General features: G+C 40.5%; 1 protein-coding gene across 1 annotated transcript; it reads right to left on the reverse strand.

Annotated features, from left to right (window-relative positions):
- Positions 1 to 15821: 15821 nt before the first annotated feature.
- On the reverse strand, positions 15822 to 19191 carry LOC103702619 (gibberellin 20 oxidase 2-like). The gene is made up of 3 exons (XM_008785120.4): positions 18645 to 19191; positions 18211 to 18532; positions 15822 to 16389 (listed from the first exon to the last, which is right to left on the reverse strand). Exons 1-3 carry the CDS (start codon positions 19184 to 19186, stop codon positions 16123 to 16125), a joined length of 1131 nt encoding a protein of 376 aa, XP_008783342.1. The 5' UTR covers positions 19187 to 19191; the 3' UTR covers positions 15822 to 16122.
- Positions 19192 to 19407: the final 216 nt, after the last annotated feature.

Below are 19407 nucleotides of genomic sequence, written 5' to 3' on the forward strand. Positions count from 1 at the left end.
CAACAACCTTTCCCTTTCGAACTGCAACTGATTTTCTTCCACCAACCATTTTGATTGCTACTCTCTTAATCCTAATCTTAAACTTGGATGCAGCTGCTTTCTTGATAGTGGTTGTAGAACCTACTAACTTAGCCTCATTGCCCCCTTGAAGAGGCATCTCTCCAACAGCTTCCTCCATGGCATCAGTAGCTTCATCCATTTTGTGTTCCACAAACACTTCAACAACATCCTCTCGTAGACTCCAATATTTCTAAAATATCTACGTCACACCTAAGTTTTCTCAAGCCAGTGTAGTAGAAATAACTAGCCCCGCATATCTTCAAGCTCCGTGATACTGAACCTTTCTAGGCCACAATTATCGAAGTAGCTAATGATAGTGAGGGAGATACTTGACAGATCCATCGTAGTAGATTTGCACAGTGAATCATTGTCCATCCTTGGAAGAACAAACAAGTGAAATACATGAACATAACATGAACTTATGTGAACTTACATGAAAATGGATAGCTGACATGAAACAAAAATACATGAACTCAAGATGAAATAGATAACTACATGAACATCGACAACTACATGGAATAATACATTGCAACTTATATGAAATTAGTGATAGGTGCAACCATAACACAAAATGAACTATGGTTCCATTGCAAGAGATAGTTTTAAGTGCATCGCACTCCGTTAAAAATTATTGCATGCTTGCCTTGACTCATGTCTCAGAGGTTAAAAAACTCAAATAGAGTGCTCAAATCAACTGGCTTTCTATCGGACAGTTTAGCAATGGTCAAGGCTTTTTTATGCTTCCACTATGCATTCAAAAAGCCACCACATAAGTTAAAAAGGGTTTTTTTTATACTTCTATTATAGCATAGTTAGGCTAAAAAAGCAATGTACACACAACACAAAAGGGACCACAACACATGGGCATAGAATCAAAAAATCCCTTATTAAGGGACCGTTGGACATCAATCATTGGATCATAGGTAAGAGGGACCACAATACAACACATAGCAGTGAACATTACATGTATATAAACAACATTAAATCACGATATCTATAAAACAATCGACCATATGCACAAACACATATTGTGCACGAACAAACCAAATTCAGCTTCCAAATCTAGGGTTTTGATGGCTAAATTAAAGCTAGCATCTAAATAAATACAACATATAATGTGCACTAAATCAAAATTTTTCAAGAAAACATTTCGAGAAAATGCATTACCAGCCGAAGAAGAGGTGAAACTCTCTTCACGGCTCGACAGAGAGTTCTTGGGCTCTTCGGATGTCTGCTATGGTGGTGCGCGAGGAAGGAGGGATGGCTAGACTCGAGCGGAGGGTGGGATTGTCGGTGCTTGTCGGAAAATCGTCGGAGAATGGAGGATGGGAGTAGGGGATTCAAACAGAATAACCTTCGGAATTAGGAGGGGGGTGGTCAAAACCTATTTCAAATCATCTAAATGAGGGAGGGGCATTTTCGACAATTTAAACGGCAAACCCGGATTCGGCTATATTCGGCTATATTCTGGCTTGGTATCCGCAGAGCACCTTTGGTTCAGGATTGATCTTAACTTTGATGATTGATAACCATGAATTATATCTATTGAACATCAAATCATAGAAAATTTGAATTATGGATTAAAATGGATTGATACATACTTCCCCATATTTTTATGGCCCTCCTTCAGTGCCATCTTTTATAACACGTTTAACAGATTCGCTTCTAGACAGCCTCCTAATTCTTGTGACCTTACTAGTCAAAGTCTGTTGCTAGCTGTACTCTGTATCCCTCCTAGATTTCCAAATATTTGGCATGTGCATTAGATAGGAACTCATTCAGGACTCCGTCAAATGACATTTGCGGGTAGATCCCCGGCCACCTCCATGCCGTGTGGGTTTGGGTTGCATCTTTCGCGTGTGAAAGAATTATTGATGTTCTTTCGCAAGTTGGATCATAAATGGCACAGATCTCTTTCATTCACCCACCTCTACAGACCTCGAAGCGGCCCTTGTGCGATTCAACGGTTGACATCGTGAAATTCAGTGAATCGTTCTTACGCGTAAAAGATACAACCCAAACCCATGGGGCCCAACCAAATGACTATGCAACCTAGATCCTAGATCCAAAAAAATCATATTTGGCATCCGTCATCGGACATCTATTATGATAATATGGCCATGGTAGATGGTTATGGTTATAGTCAACAGCCATTTGATTAAAAAAAAAAATTTGTGTCCAACTATGAAATAAGTGAACGAGGGATTCAGTAGCTGGGGAAGGTTGGATAACGTCATGGGTATCGGCATGCTCGCGATACATAACCATGCATTCTATTTATGAGCACAACGAGAGGGCAATCAAGACATGCCAAGGTCAATATTCGAATAAAAACGTGGATAAATGATGTCTATATAATAGGAAGCAAGTTGGTCTTTGGACCCTATTCCTCTTTAGCTCCGCTCTAAAGAAAACAGCTAAAAAAGAGGAGGCATCGAGGCAAAATATGGCTCCCAAGCAGAAGGGAGAACCGCCGAAAAGAGGGTGCATCAAACGCCGGATACTCACTTCTCTCTGTGGAAGGTTGAGGCGGATGTTTACTTCCATCTGGAACTACTTCCGTTAGTCCTTTCCCTATGAGTGAATAAAATTTCATATGGAGTCTTGAGATGTTTTATCTTTATAGAATGGTTTTCTATGTGGTGTTTCTTACCTTACTCTATTCTTGTCGGAGTGTGATGGCTTGTGCTCCTTTTTTTTTGATCGAATGGTTGCCAAATAAGTTTCTCGTTCCTCTCCCTTTTTTTAAACCAGTGACTTGTACTCGGAGCTGCAAGCAACACAACATTGTATATTTGTATAGACCTGGGTGACAACTTCCTATTACTTTAAAGATCCACTAGTATCAATAATTTTTTTTAAATTTTTTCATAATTGATCGGAAGGATCACCAAATTCTATATGAACTACTTTTGCCGCTATAAGTAGAACTGGATAGGGTCCAAGAGTGAGATCCACTATATCGAGAAGCCGAATCGTGCATCAAACCTCTGGAGACCATAACTTGGTCATTCAACATTTAATTGCAATTTTTTTTAAAAATATTGGATAGCTTTTCGAGATCTAAGTTGTGGTGTTATTCCTTCAAGGGGGCCATGCCCCTAGCGATTAGATACAAATTTCATTATTTGGGTTTCAAAACAAACCGGTCAAACTAAACTTTTTTTTTTTGCGAAAATTTTTTTGACTAGACATATCTCTCAATCCGAGAAAAATCAATCAGAGCGACAGAAAGCAAAATAGATGTAAAAATTGAGATCTATCTTCTGTAAAATTTTAGTTTTTTCACATTTATTTCTACTAGCTATATTTATATTAGGAAAGTGAGTTTTGTTATAACTAGAAAAGGAACCCGATCTGGATTGTGCAAGGACGGACCTCACTTTTATAAATATGACTATATATCTAAGTTTATAATCAATAAAAGAAAAAAATAGATTTAAAATTCTACTTTCGTCATTTTTTTTATTTTTTAAAATATTTTTTGAAAGATACAAATTGAGCAAATCGAGAAAAATCTTTCGCTTCTCCGGTAAGATCATACACTAGACTTAGTTAAGTAGGTCACAGCCACGTTCCGTGGCATCTGCTATTTCAAGGCCAAGATATTATAGCCGACAAACTGACGTAGAGGGAGTGCAAAGGCCGTGGCCACGTTAACACGACCATTAGTTTTAGCTGTTTGTTATATTACACATGTCTAATGTGATCCAAAAGCTTCACGACTGCAGTCATGCACGCTCCCCATGGTTATTGATGTTTTTTTTAAGGATCCCTTCTATGGTACTTTTGTCAGCCCGGAAAAAACCGGGCCCATGCTCATGTTTTAGAGCCACAGATCGGGCTTAGGCTTGGAAACTGAGGTCCAAAGAATTTCCGGGCCGGGCTTGGACAAGGACTCTTGTAGAAGATACATAGTGTCCCGTTTTGAGCCCAGCCTGGTCCAAAATGCACTTGAGTCAGGTTGGGCTCGGTTTTTTATGCTTTCCGGAGGAAGTTACCGTCTTATTAGACAAAGTATAACAGATATAATAAACGAACGGATAAACGATAAGGCAGAAAAGCCACCGGATTCATTTCATAGATGAGGTGAATTAAGGCAGCTAGGCAGCTTCCAGTCCTCTATATATCACAACCTAATGGAAGTAATTTTTGGCCGCACTGGGCAGTATTATTTTCAACAATCAAAGTATACATATAAAAAGAGCAGTAGGTCTTATATATGTAACATATTAATCCATTCACTAATAAAATGAAATTTTGATCCCCCCCGACCCGATAATGATAGTGCGATGCTCTATGTGCTCGCCAAGGTGATGGAGGCCTTAGGTTTTGTTTAGATTTGCTGTTGGTAATAGAGCTTTTGAACAATAAAACTTCTCTTAGTAGAGCTTTTACAAAAAGTTGTTTGAGGTAACTATATTTTAAAAATGCTGCGATGATTTAGCATATATTTGGCAACCAAATTGAGAAATTACTTTCCATATGATAAAATGATTATTAAGAATATTGCATCATACTAGAGCATCTATTGGTAACCATGGCCTACTTTAGCTATTGTTAAATTGAAAAAAAAGGAAAAAATTCAACAACACTTTCTACTGCATTGCTTCTGTTAGGATATAAGACTAGAGCATTGTGGCGTACAATTTGGTATTTATGACTATGAGTATCGGTGAAATGAACTTCCTCCTAAGAAAATTTGGTTAAGTTTATAATTTGCAAGGCCACAAAAAAGTTGGGGATCTATCCTTCTACAACACTATTCCAATTTTCAAATATTATGTTGATTCTCATGAATGTATTTGTATAATATTTCTATAATACATTGGATACACTATATATATATATATATATATATATATATATATATATATATATAAGGTATGGGTGGGTTTCCTTTTATTTTTCTTAAAGGTGTGGTTAGGTAGTTTTGGCCTTCTAGTAACACATGATTTTCCATTTTTACTGCCCTCAAAAAGCGAGGTGAACCAGTATGGTCGTCTTGCTAAAAGTCTGTAGCACGCTAGTTGCTGAAGCATTTTGTAATTATTACCACCCCCAACACCCCCCCCCCCTCTAAAAAAAAGGAAAAAGGAGCTCGTGGGCCGACCCCTGATTTTGTTTGGGCTTGTGGGCCGGCCTGGGGTGGCCAGGCCCAAACTTGACTCGCGCTTGGCATGCGGTCGATCGGGGAAGAAGACCCCGGCTGGGGTCTTCTTTCTTCCCAATTTCGGTAGAAAGGAGGACTCTCCGAGGGCAATCCGAGTTCGAATCGAACTCGAAAATCTTGCCTATATATCTCTCCTTCTCCTCCTCTGATTTCCATCACCAAAATCGTTGGGAAACGCCACCGATTCCAAGTATGCCTCACCGAGTCTTCTCCTCAAATCCTTGCTAGAAACGTCGCCAGATCGTCGCCGGATTGAGCTAATACTCGAGCCACCCTCCTCTCTCTCTTCCTTCTCGTCATCTAGCCAGCGATTTTTCTTTGAATGAGTCGGCAAATCACCGAAATCCATCTGAAACAGGGGTGCCTTGTTTCGGCTTCTTCTTTCGAGACCTGCCACCGCCGGCCACTAGTTTTGGCCGAGCTTTGCGACCTCCCAAGAGCCTTGAGTTTGTGTGGCCGTCGGTCAGAGAGATCGGCCATGATCAGGCCGAGTCTGATTGGTACTTTGATAGTCCTCTTCCTCTTTTCTTCCATTCTTCTCGCCAGCCGACCACTATCGCCGGAGCTTGACCACCTTGGACTCTCCTATCTGAGGAAGAGATCCGAGGAAGAGAGAGAGAGAGAGAACGACTCTCCTCTATTTTGGAAGAAGAAGAGGGCCCTCTCCTCTTCTTTCTCTCTCCTCTCTCCTCTCCCCTCTCCCCTCTCCCCTCTCCCTCTCCTCTCCCCTCTCCCCTCTCCCCTCTCCTCTCCCCTCTCCCTCTCCTCTCTTGGTTTCTCTTCCTTGTGTTTCTCTCTCTACAGAATTTTTTCTCTCTACGAGTGTGAGGACCTGTGCAGGCGTGTGTTTAATCCCATATCAGTTATTCGCTGGGTAGATTTTGGATACTTATACAGGATCAAGGAATCTAAAATATACCTTCCGGCTAGTTATTTTGGGGGAGGTTGTAAATTGTTGCAAATGGTATTAGAGCCTATGTGGACTAGGGGACACTGCAGCTCAGATTTATTAAGGTTGATCATGAGCTGATCGTGGTGTTTGTGATTAGATTTGAATGGATTTGGATCCTTAGCCTGACGAGGATGTCAGGGTTTGAACGGGGGAAGTATGTGAGGATCCATGCAGACGTATGTTTAGTCCCACATCGGTCATTCACTGGGTAGATCTTGGGTACTTATATAGGATCAAGGAACCCAAAATATACCTTCCGGCTAGTCATTTTGGGTGAGGTTCTGGGTTGTTACAATGATATTGTCTCTCTCTACAGGACTTTCTCTCTCTACTTGACTCGTAGACCAGATACATTGATTTATGCCTCTATGAGGGATCGAATCTGGACCTCTGATTAAACTCGGGCTGAGATTCTCTCTCTTCTTCCTAATTCAATTCGGATTGAGGTTCTCTTCCTCTTTCTCTCTCTAGAAAGCAGAGGGATCCTAGTTAAGCTTTGCTCTTTGTTGCTCGGATCAAAGTTAACCAAGGCCCTAAACCGCCCCGGTACACGAGCGGTAGTTCGACCCATTACTTCAACCCCAATTAGATCTTTTGAAATACGACCACTTTTGATATTTACCTGATCCGTTGAATTCTCCTTGCTCGGACTAACCCGAGCAGTCGGGCAATATCACCTGATCGACCTGATTTGGGGGTATGAGGTCGTTCTCCAGTGATGTTTAATTTTGACTTCGTTTGACTTCTGGAATGATGATGAAATTTATGATGTTTTAACAGGTGCACTTGTCTCGTCAAACTGAAGTAAGATTTTGCAATGATAAGAGGTAAGTAACTTAATACTTCAAAGTGTATTTTCTAAATTATTTGGTAAAATAATTATTAGTTGATTAAATTATGAGATATGTTTTGTATTTAGTAAAATGGGTCAAACATGTTAAATATCATTTGAAAATTTTGCTATATGTTATGAAATTTGTAAAATATGAATGGGTAACTTATGAAATCTGTTTTTATATATATGTATTCTCAGCATGGCTATGATCTGTTCTGGCCTCACCAGTGGAGATTATTCGTTGGCCCTGTCGACTTATATTTGTGAGAAACTAGTTTCCACACCGTTACCACCGGTGATTAGAATAGTAAGTTTTGGACACCGTTGCCACTAGTGATAGAATAATGGTTTTTGGACACCGTTACAACTGGTGATTAGAATAGTGGTTTTTGGACACCGTTGCTACCGGTGATTAGAATAGTGATTTTTGAACACCGTTGCCGATGGTGATTAACAATAGTGGTTTTTGGCACTTTGTGCGACTCATACCACTGGGTTACGTGGCCGTAGCCTATTGATGCTGGGATTCTGGTATCAGAGTTTTTGCAAAAATGATAATAAGTTTCGAAAAGAAAAATATGCTTATTTGTGATTTAATTGTCAATCATTATTTTGTATTTTGATTAAATATCTAGTATGCTTTGACTCCACTCTGGGATATTATGTTGCTTACTGGCCCAATATAGCTTATTATTATGTTTCTCTGTTTTTCAGATTCGGAAGCATGATTGCTTGAGATTTGGAGAGTGCGCTAGTTCTTTTGAAGATACTTTTAGTCAGTTTAGTTAGAACATTTTATTTGAGTCATGATTAGTTGTAAGCATATATTAACTTATGTCATTTTGGAACTATTATAAGAACTATTTTGATAAGCTTTGATTAATAAAATTTTTAAGAATTATTATCACTTTGCTATGATCTGTAGCCTTGCATGCTTGTATGGTCCGCCGTGCGGACGTGTGGCGTCTGTCGCGCTGCAGGCTCGGGGCGTGGCACATTTGACGGTAAAATCTTTGTGGCAGTTTAACTACTATCAAATATTTTTAGGAGGATTTGATGGGAAGTTGAGTGAGGAGGTGGGGGTCATGACGTTTGGTATACATATCATCATCATCATTTTTTTTTAATGAAAGAAAAACAAAGGCTACACAGCAATTCTCCAAGTTGAAAAGATTTGGCAGCATTTCCCTATTTTTTTCAGCTTTCACACTATTCCTTATGTTTTTCCTCAAAGTGAATTGCAGCTTCGGGGGCCAGGGGAGGGAGGCTCTCTTGGGGGAAGGCTGGCCTTGGTGGAGGGAAAGGAAAAAAAAGGAGGTGGATGAGGTGGCAGGATGGGGAGGATATTGGGGCCGACGAAGAGGATGGCAATGTCGATGAAAGGATAGACATACAGTCTATATTGACTTATATGAAAATGGATAGCTTACATGAAACGAAAATACATGAACTCAAGATGAAATAGATCACTACATGAATGATATACATTGCAACTTATATGAAATTAGTGATAGGTGCAACCATAACACAAAATGAACTATGGCTCTATTGCAAGAGATAGTTTTAAGTGCCTTGCACTCCGTTAAAAATTATTGCATGCATGCTTTGACTCATGTTTCAGAGGTTAAAAAACTCAAATAGAGTGCTCAAATCAACTGGCTTTTTGTCCGCCAGTTTAGCAATGGTCAAGACTTTTTTATGCTTCCACTATGCATTCAAAAAGCTACTACATCAGTTAAAAAGGGTTTTTTATACTTTCACTATAGCATAGCTAGGCTACAAAGGTAATGCACACACAACATAGAAGGGACCACAACACATGGGCACAAAATCAAAAAAAATCCCTTATTAAGGGACCGCTGGACATCAATCATTGGATCATAGGTAAGAGGGACCACAACACAACACATAGCACTGAACATTACATATACATAAACAACATTAATCCATGATACCTATAAAACAATCAACCACATGCACAAACACATATTGTGCATGAACAAACCAAAATTCAGCTTCCAAATCTATGGTTTTGATGGCTAAATTGAAGTCGGCCTCTAAACAAATACCACAACGTATATTGTGCACTAAATCAAAATTTTTCAAGGAAACATTTCGAGAAAAAGCATTACCAGCCAAAGAAGAGGTGAAGCTCTCTTCACTGTTTGACAGAGAGTTCACGGTCTCTTTGGATGCCTGCTATGGTGGTGCGTAAGGAGGGAGGGATGGCCAGACTCGAGCTGAGGGTGGGATTGTCGGTGCTTGCCGGAAAATCGTCGGAGAGTGGAGGACGGGAGTAGGGGATTCAAACGGAATAACCTTCGAAATTAGGAGGGGGGTAGTCGAAACCTATTTCAAATCATCTAAATGAGGGAGGGGCATTTTCGTCAATTTAAATGGCAAGCTAATGTTGTCGGCTTGTCTGGGAGCTGTAGGACCACTTTGAAATATTTCAAAAATTTGAAGAGTTAGTTTGGCACTTTTAAAGTATAGGGGGTGTAAGTGAGATTGGCCTACAGTTAAAGGGGTGTTCCTGTAATTTTCTCAATATATTTATTTTGTATCCTTAAGTGCTACTTCAAATCTCTTGTGAAGTGGTGGATTGGTTCAGATTGGAATGGGCGGTATGTTTTGCATGGAAGGAGGATTCACCTTCCTTTGTGCAAATCCACCATTGGATCACATACTTGTTACTCTGAGATCTATGCAGGAAACTTGTTCGAAGTGTTTTGAGATCTGTGCGGTGGGTGGTCCAATGGTGGGATCATGTGGAAGTTAGCTCAGAAGATATAACAGACATGGACTTTGAAATTAGATTAAAAATAGAAAGGAGAGAAAAGGCCACGAGGGTTGACGCTAGATTGGGTTGCATGCTGGTCGAAACATAAACCCGAACTCGGGCTAGATTCTGGCTGGGATCTGCGGAGCACCTTTGGTTCAGGATTGATCTTAACTTTGATGATTGATAACCATGAATTATATCTGCTGAACATCAAATCATAGAAAATTTGAATTATGGATTGAAATGGATTGATACAAACTTCCCCATATTTTCATGGCCCTCCTTCAGTGCCATCTTTTACAACACGTTTAGCAGATTCGCTTCTAGACAGCCTCCTAATTCTTGTGACCTTACTAGTCAAGTCTGTTGCTATCCCAACCTGTACTCTGTATCCATCCTAGATTTCCAAATATTTGGCATGTGCATTAATAGGAACTCATTCAAGACTCCGTCCAATGGACATTTGCTATTAGTTCCCCGATCACCAGGCCACCTCCGTGTCGTGTGGGTCCGGGTTGCATCTTTCGCCTGAAAGAATGTTTGATGTTTTTTCGCAAGTTGGATCACGAATGGCAGAGATCTCTTTCATCCATCTACCTTCATAGATCTCGAAGCGGCTCTTGTGCGATTCAACGGTTGACATCGTAAAATTCAGTGAATCATTGTCCTAGCAAAAAAATTCAGTGAATTGTTCTTACGCATAAAAGATATAACCCAAACTCATGGGGCCCAAGCGAATGACTATGCCAACCTAGATCCAAAAAATCAAGACATGCCAAGGTCAACATTCGAATAAAAACGTGGATAAATGATCTCTATAAAATAGGAAGCAAGGTGGTCTTTGGACCCTATGCCTCTTTAGCTCCGCTCTAAAGAAACAACTAAAAAGAGGAGGCATCGAGGCAAAATATGGCTCCCAAGCAGAAGGGAGAACCGCCGAAAAGAGGGCGCATCAAACGCCGGATATTTCACTCCTTTCTGTGGAAGGTTGAGGCGGATGTTTACTTCCATCTGGAACTACTTCCGTTAGTCCTTTCCCTATGAGTGAATAAAATTTTCATATGGAGTCTTGAGATGTTTCATCTTTATAGAATGGTTTTCTATGTGGTGTTTCTTACCTTACTCCATTCTTGTTGGAGTGTAATGGCTTGTACTCCTTTTTTGATCGAATGGTTGCCAAATAAGTTTCTCATTCCTCTCCTTTTTTTTTTTTTTTTTACCAGTGACTTGACAACTTCCTATTACTTTAAAGATCCACTAGTTCCAATAATTTTTTTTAAAATTTTTCGTAATTGATCCAAGGGATCACCAAATTCTATATGGACTACTTTTGCTACTATAAGTAGGGTTGAATAGGATCCAGGAGCGAGATCTACTATATCGAGAAGCCGAATCATACACCAAACCTCTGGAGACCATAGCTTGGCCATTCAACGTCTAATTGAGATTTTTTTTAAAAAATCAGATAGCTTTTCGAGATTTAAGTCGTGGTGTTGTTTCTTAAAGGAGGCCATGCCCGTAGCGATCAGATACAAATTCCATTATTTGCGCTCCAAAATAAATTGATCAAACTAATTTTTTTTCACAAATTTTTTTGACCAGACATACCTTTCAATTCGAGAAGAATCAGACAAAGCGACAGAAATCATAGTTGATGTAGAAGTTGAGATATACCTTATATAGAATTTTAATTTTTTTTGTATTTACTTCTACTAGCTATGTCTATATTAGGAAAGTGAGTCTTGTTAGAACTAAAAATGAACCCAACCTAAAATATGTAAGGGCGAACCTCATTTTTATAAATATGACCATATATTTCAGTTTATAATCAATAAAAGAAAAAAAAATAAAATCATAGTTTCATTATTTTCTTTGTTTTTTCAAATATTTTTTTACAAGATTCGAACAGATTAAGAAAAATTTTTTTCTTCCCCTTAGACTTAGTTTAGCAGCCAAGATATTATAGCCGACAAACTGACGTAGAGGGAGTGCAAAGGTCGTGGCCACGTTAACACGACCATTAGTTTTAGCTGTTTGTTATATTACACATGTCTAATGTGATCCAAAAGCTTCACGACTGCAGTCATGCACGCTCCCCATGGTTTTTGATGTTTTTTTTAAGGATCCCTTCTATGGTACTTTTGTCAGCCCGGAAAAAACCGGGCCCATGCTCATGTTTTAGAGCCACAGATCGGGCTTAGGCTTGGAAACTGAGGTCCAAAGAATTTCCGGGCCGGGCTTGGACAAGGACTCTTGTAGAAGATACATAGTGGCCCGTTTTGAGCCCAGCCTGGTCCAAAATGCACTTGAGTCAGGTTGGGCTCGGTTTTTTATGCTTTCCGGAGGAAGTTACCGTCTTATTAGACAAAGTATAACAGATATAATAAACGAACGGATAAACGATAAGGCAGAAAAGCCACCGGATTCATTTCATAGATGAGGTGAATTAAGGCAGCTAGGCAGCTTCCAGTCCTCTATATATCACAACCTAATGGAAGTAATTTTTGGCCGCACTGGGCAGTATTATTTTCAACAATCAAATTATAGATATAAAAAGAGCAGTAGGTCTTATATATGTAACATATTAATCCATTCACTAATAAAATCTCCCCCACCCACCCCATAATGATAGTGCTTTGCTCAGGTTTTGTTTGGAATTGCTGTTGGTAAAAAAGCTTTTGAACACTAAAGCTTCTCGTAGTAGAGCTTTTACAAAAAATAGTTTACTATTTGATAACTATATTTTAAAAACATTGCGATGTTTTAGCATATATTCGGCAACCAAATTAAGAAATTACTTTCAATATGATAAAATGATTATTAAGAATATTGCATCGTACTAGAGCATTTGTTGGTAACCATGGCCTACTTTAGCTATTGTTAAATTGAACAAAAAGGAAAAAAACCAACAACACTTTCTATTGCTTTGCTTCTGTTAGGATATAAGACTTGAGCATTGCAGTGTACAATTTGGTATTTATGAATATGAGTATCGGTGAAATGAACTTCCTTTTAGGAAAAAATTGGTTAAGCTTATAATTTGCAAGGCCACGAAAATGATCGGAGAAAATGGCCTAATTATATGTGTATATGGAATTTCATGTATTCCGAGGATCGGCAGACAACCATAGCCATCTGCTACACCTACATCCAATTTATGTAGGGCTTATGATTTGAGTCAAATTAACCTTTACTTGATGTTGCTCAACCACAACATTAGGTGTATATGATTTGAGTATAGGTCTAAATTCTAAGGCTAAAGATCGCTTTATGTTTGCTGCACCCTGAAGCGCCCTCACAAAGGAGCTAGCGAGACTATATTTTTCCCTTTTTCTGAGGGAAAGAAAAAAAAAAGGATCAGTGAATATTTCAGATCCAATATTTTTTATGGGTTCTAGCTAGTGCTAGCAAATGATTCAAAATGCTCCAAGAGGACTAGTGTACAATTTGGTTTAAGGTTCAACAAGCTGAAAACAAATTGAGACTTTATCATGAATTTTACTTTTGAAATTAGTTCAAAGCTGAGCTTGAACAAATTTCAACTAGATATAGCACTAAAATTCGTCGTCTCGGTGCCGGACCTCATACCGATACCATACTAGGACAGTATATATTCATACCGAATACTAATAAAGAACCGATATGGTACAGTATGCTCCATACCATCCGGTTCAGGCTGGTACGGCATACCAAGCATAGCACACATGACATACATTTAGAAATATACTTGACTTAAATTAAAAATATAAAATTGTTTGAAATGTACTAATGTTTGGTATAGGTCGACATTACTTTCGATCGCCCTCATTCTAATAGAAAACCGGCAGAAACGGGTTTCGAACTTTGCGCTCAAAATTAATGTTGAGCTGAACATGGATATAGCCAGGATCAAACGAATTCGACTCATGAATTGAAGTATGAGGACGAAGTAGGGAATGAAGAGGAGAAAGAAAACAAAAACAAAAAAAAACGACAAGAAGAACAACAATAGGGCCAGTGATGGCACCCAGCATTTTCCAAATATTAATCGAGTGGCCCACAGCTCGTCCTCGTTTGGTAACATGATTAGTTTGAAGCTAGGATAAGAGGTGGTTCGATTTACGGGTCCTCTCCATTGGATACGTACAGTGTTGTTCCTTTCCGGGGTCCGCAATGCAAGGTTGGTGGGTCGTCTTTTATGAGATTTTGGAAGGATTGCGAGGGCTTCGTGCGGTGGTCGTTTCTGGCTTCGTACGACAGTACCGACGGTAAACAATTTTTAGCCACCGCTTGTTCTACTTTGGAAGAATAAACAAAAAAGAATTATTGGATGTCACCTGGACTTGCTTGGTGATGACCTCGTCAGATTTCATGTTCTTAAATCCTACCAGATCGGATCAATCGTACTATTTGGTGTTTTCAGCAAACACATAGCACAGGCTGACGACGAAAAAAAATAATGATATATATATCTGGGCCAATAAAGTTGCTGATTGAGTGACTTTTTTTTATGGCTAACTATTCAGTGGGTGGGGCGGAATTGCCTAATACTTTTTGAGCTGTTTTATTTTTTGATTTTTTTTGGCTGTATCTGTACCTGTTTGGTATGATTTTTTCTTTTTTTTTTCTGCAGGAGGTGCTTGTTTATTAAGTTGGTAAAGTTCTTGGAATTGGATTAAGTGATCTGAGATAGAATCCTGCCATTAATATCGGTGTTCGGAAGATTAAAGATATAGCAAGAGGGCTGTTATGTATTTTGAATCCATCGATCGAGATCAAATTGTACAGGTGGCTAAGTCACGGGTTCATAATTCAAGCATGGGCTAATAGTGGGTTGATTGAGATCAGGAATGACTCGATGCTTTCCCTATGTATTCCCCAACCTAATCACGCGTTTTGACGGGTCGATCAGGACAAGTTGATCAGGGTTCAAATTTCTAACAAGTTTAGAGCCTCTCAAGTTTTTCCTAGCCAACCGGCTGTTTGGTTTGCAATTATGTTTGTCCATGCATTACATGATGGCCCATGCATCACGAGCCATTTTAATCAATACATGGATAGCCATGATTGCAAGTTTGAATGGCCAAAGTCGGGTCCCAAACCTAAGAGTGTGAACTTTTATGTACATGTTCGTAATTGAGTATTTATATAGTGAGCTAGGTGACTCTTCTCAGCCTCCTTTTTCATCATCATCATCAAAAAAAAAAGAGAGAATTTATATAGTGAGCGCAAGCAAATCAACTCTTATGCCCAACCCTAGGAGTAGTAGTTGATTCGTAACTAAATCCCTAATCCCTGGAAATCATCGAATATTAGGATCCATCAAAACTTTTCTTCTAAAAAATCTGCATTCGTCCCTAAGCTTTCAGTGAGAGAGGGCTCCTACTTAACCAAGTAATTAATTTCCCTATCGGTATGCAATATGTCTAAACAATCATGAAATATATGAGATGGGAATATATATATATATATATATATATATATATATATATATATATATATATATATATATATATATATATATATATATATATATGAGATTGTCGACTATTAGAGACTGATCACAACACGCAGTCGGAAAACATCAAATGTGGTCCAAGAAGATACGAAGATATGGAATGGATATCTTCATTCGTATGGTCAACTTATTATCTCCACTTTTTTATAGTACATGGCTTAGGTTGCAAGCAGCAAGCTGCCATCAAAGCCACCTGCATAGAGCTGCATTATAAACTGTTTTATGCCCCATATGGTGCACCCAGCCTCCTGTAACCTAAGCTGGGCCCATGATTATAAGTTTTGATCATATACATAACTTATGTATGTCATTTTCCTATCGGGCTAGTCGATAACTATGGAACCATGCATCCATATTAGATTTCTAGCTCGATCGGAGGATCAAATCAAACATGGCTCGCACCGAGGCGCCTTACGACAAGCTAGCACTCAATCAAAGGTTGGAGCCGACAGATGTTTGGCAATTGGAGGCCAAATTGTCGACTAATGCTGTAGATATGTACAAAAAATATATGCATGCATACATACATGTATATGATTTTATTCGGAGAAGATACAAAATTGACACCCTGCCCACAAAAACTGTGGCATTGTGGGGCAGGGCATCACATGAGCGAGCCTCGCCACATCCACACCTCAACTCGTCGGGGATTTCCACTAGGGAGAAACAACAAGGAGGCCTAATGATAACAAAGACAACAACAACAACATGTAATTTGTTTTTGTCCATATAATTGATCTTGTGAGGGAGTGAGGCAGAGGATGAAGCCATGTAGCTCCATGGGCATGGAGGCAATGATCAAAAGGATCCAAAGGAGAAGAAGTCAGGTTGATGGAGTCTTGGAGGATAGAAGCCAGCGGGTGAAGGCAGGGAGGGTCCGCATGTCGGCCCGGTAGTGGTGCTGGGTGAATGCCATGAAATCGGCCCATGTGAAGTCCGGGTACAGCCTCGGCCTCCCGAGATCCCCCGGCGGTGGCCGCACCACCCGGTCCTCCCTCGGGCACAGGAAGAAGGCCAGCGACCGCCGCTCCCGCAGCCGATTCACCACCGCCCGGTGCAGGCAGCTCTTGTACCGGCCGTTCGACAAGGCCTGCAAATTCAAACACGAGAGCACTCTTAATGTATCCATGCATGCCTCAGTCCACAACTTAACCTAGCTATCATATTCCTTTTGGTTACGTACTTAGCCGTCCAAGTTACCATTTTTGTTGGATGCTTCTATGCCGTTTCGAATTATATCTATAAAATAGAATGAAGGCAGTGTGGTAATGCAGGCAGTGGAGTCTTTGTGGCTTGACTTGACTTGTGGTAGAATGATTGTCTGCTCTTTTTTGCTAAAAATGGAAGTATCATACATAACATATACGGATACAACTAAGAAAATCAAAAAACAGTACGTCACGGAGTGCACAGGACAACTCTGCCTCTCCCACCCAGAGGTGGTCTTTTGAATGGTTGGCAATAAAGAGGCCACTCAGTCGGCGGCCCCATTAGCCTCCCTAAACATGTGCTTCGCTTGGAGCACCATTCTATCACAAATCATGGCCCGGATATCTCCCCGTAGGGATGGTAATCACCGACCCCTCCGGAAACTTGCCGAACCCACCCAATGACCGTCTGCTCCTTTCAAACATGGGAACGGTTTCATGCATGCGATGGTGCATTGTTCTACATCTTGGTTTGATGCATGTATGGGAAATTGAAAGGTGTGAGAATACATGCATGATGATGGACATCACTAGCACCAAAATGAAATATGCATGTCAAAGATAAGTATGGATCATTTAGTCTTAAACTCTTGCGATTAATGCGTCGGTGAGGTATGATTCAGTGGTAAAAACTTGGTAGTGGTTTGTATTCTGCAGAATTAGATGCCCAAACTTGGCTACCCACCACAAAATCTAGGAGAATTGTTTGAATTTAGCCACTATTTTTCTTAGCATTTTGTAGGTGCCAATTAATGCTTACTTGCATGGTATAAAAGTTAATTCTTCATGAGCACTTGCAACCGGCAGCATCGATCATTTGGAAAGGAAATCAGTTTATTTTCATCCCTGTCAATCTACGGGCAGTAGATTTAACATGTGTTATGAATTGTATGCACAATAGCCCTAACTTTATATGAGGGTTTGAATGTGAGATGCTAGTTAGGACAGAGGCAAACATAAAATAACATTCTAATTATAAAGGACTGGGTGATATGTTGTTCCTTGTCGATGGAAAATATGTAATGCTTTTGCTTTCCTTCGTATTTTTGGTGCTACGAAGATGGTAATTATGATCAATATAGTTCAGTAACTAGGGGCCACAAGTGTCTCGTAAAAGATGTGATCAGTAGGATCGGACAAAAATGACATGGCCCGTGCACTGTGCCATACGCTACGTACTATTTCCCTGCCCACCTATGGGGGCATCTTGACGAAACAAGACAAGCCAATATGCTGGCTTTTCTCTTATGGTCATGTCATAAATATACGAGAACCTAGGCGTTAAAATGGACATGAAAGTAAAACCTTCAAACACAGCTACATTGGCCTTATCTATGTAACGACACCCACCGCATGCATGCATGGACCCTACCAAGATCATCACCAAGCGTGGGCATCCACATCCTCCAAACCTCGCTAATTCAACAAAACCTTAAAATAAGAAACTTCTAAATATCTGTTTGGATGATCGAATAGAAAATTTTATTGATAATTAGTACAATAAATAAAATTATAAAATTACAGGTTGAAGTATATCTGTATTCAAAAAAACTCAAGAATAGGCCGGCTCAAATCCCATAGAGAAAGATTAAAAAAAAAAAAATCCACTTGCTTCATGAGCTGTGTGTCTTATATACTATAGTATTAATTAATTACCTACCATTACTAAGTAATTTGGTGAGTATCGGTTTATGTGCACATACCATGAACGTGTCGCCAATGTTGATGACAAGAGCATCGTGGATCGGGCGAACGGAGCGCCATTCATCATCGACAAACACCTCAAGCCCTGCAACCTGTTCTTGCTGGAGAATGGTGAGCGAGGTCGGGTCGCAATGTGGTCCGGTCCCGAGGGTGAGCTCCGGCTCTTGACATGGCGGATAGTAGTTGCATCTCATTATAGAGCTGCTGTCCTCGAAGAATTCTCGATAGAAGGATCGATCTACTCCCAAGCTGATTGCTAGAATCTCCATGATGGCTAATGATAAGTCCTTCATGGCCTCGCAATACCTTTGATAGACCAACCTATACGAACCCAGTTGTTTGCCATGCCATCAGCAACCAACATGAAATGCTGCCATGGCATGCAGTCCAATGAAATGCATGATGGTGTAACATCAGGTAGGAGGTATCTTACCCCGTTCTCTCGAAGTCTTTGCCGAGGATGGAGGTGAAGTAGTCCGCGACCATGCGTTCCGGACCAGGCTCATGGTAGCCAAAGGAGAGGGTCTCCTTCCATGGCAGCTTGGTTGAGAAGCGGTCGGCGTGAGCCCCGGCGTACCCCCACATGCTCCCTGGCTTCCTCTTCGCCAGGAGCTTGCTGCCGAGGGGAAGCTTGAAGAATTCATCCATGCAGTCAAATGCGTCTCGGGTGAGAGAGATATCGACGCCATGGTTGGTGACTTGGAAGAAGCCGTGGCTCATGCAGGCCCTCCTAACGAGCTCCGCCGCCCGCAGGGTGGATGCCTCGTCGCCACGAAAGAAACCATGGAGGTCCACCACGGGCGCATTCAGCTCCTTGGGAGTCCTCGGCCTTTCGCTTGGAGGCCATATGAATTCCTTGGGTATCTTGGTCTGTTTCCGGAGCAAAGTGGAGTCGAAGACCATGCCGCCGGCGCCGGCGTCTTTCTTTATATCTATTGGAGGGCGGAGGAGGAGGGAGGTGGGAGTCGAGTCCATTTGGAGAAGAAGAAAGGAGGAGAGGGACAATATGGGATTTGGGGTGTGGAGAGGGCTATTTGTAAGTGGGGAAAGGCAACAAGAGGACAAGGAAAGAGTTGAGATGAGGAGGGGAAGGGACCCTTGGGCGTATGGACTATGGATTGATAGGGGGGAGTGAGAAGGGAAAAGGCCAAGGCCGCCCATCGGTGAGGTCGAAGAGGTGGTGGAATCTTTTGGTA

This window comes from Phoenix dactylifera, chromosome 1, assembly GCF_009389715.1.
Source record: "Phoenix dactylifera cultivar Barhee BC4 chromosome 1, palm_55x_up_171113_PBpolish2nd_filt_p, whole genome shotgun sequence".
NCBI classification, from domain to species: domain Eukaryota; kingdom Viridiplantae; phylum Streptophyta; class Magnoliopsida; order Arecales; family Arecaceae; genus Phoenix; species Phoenix dactylifera.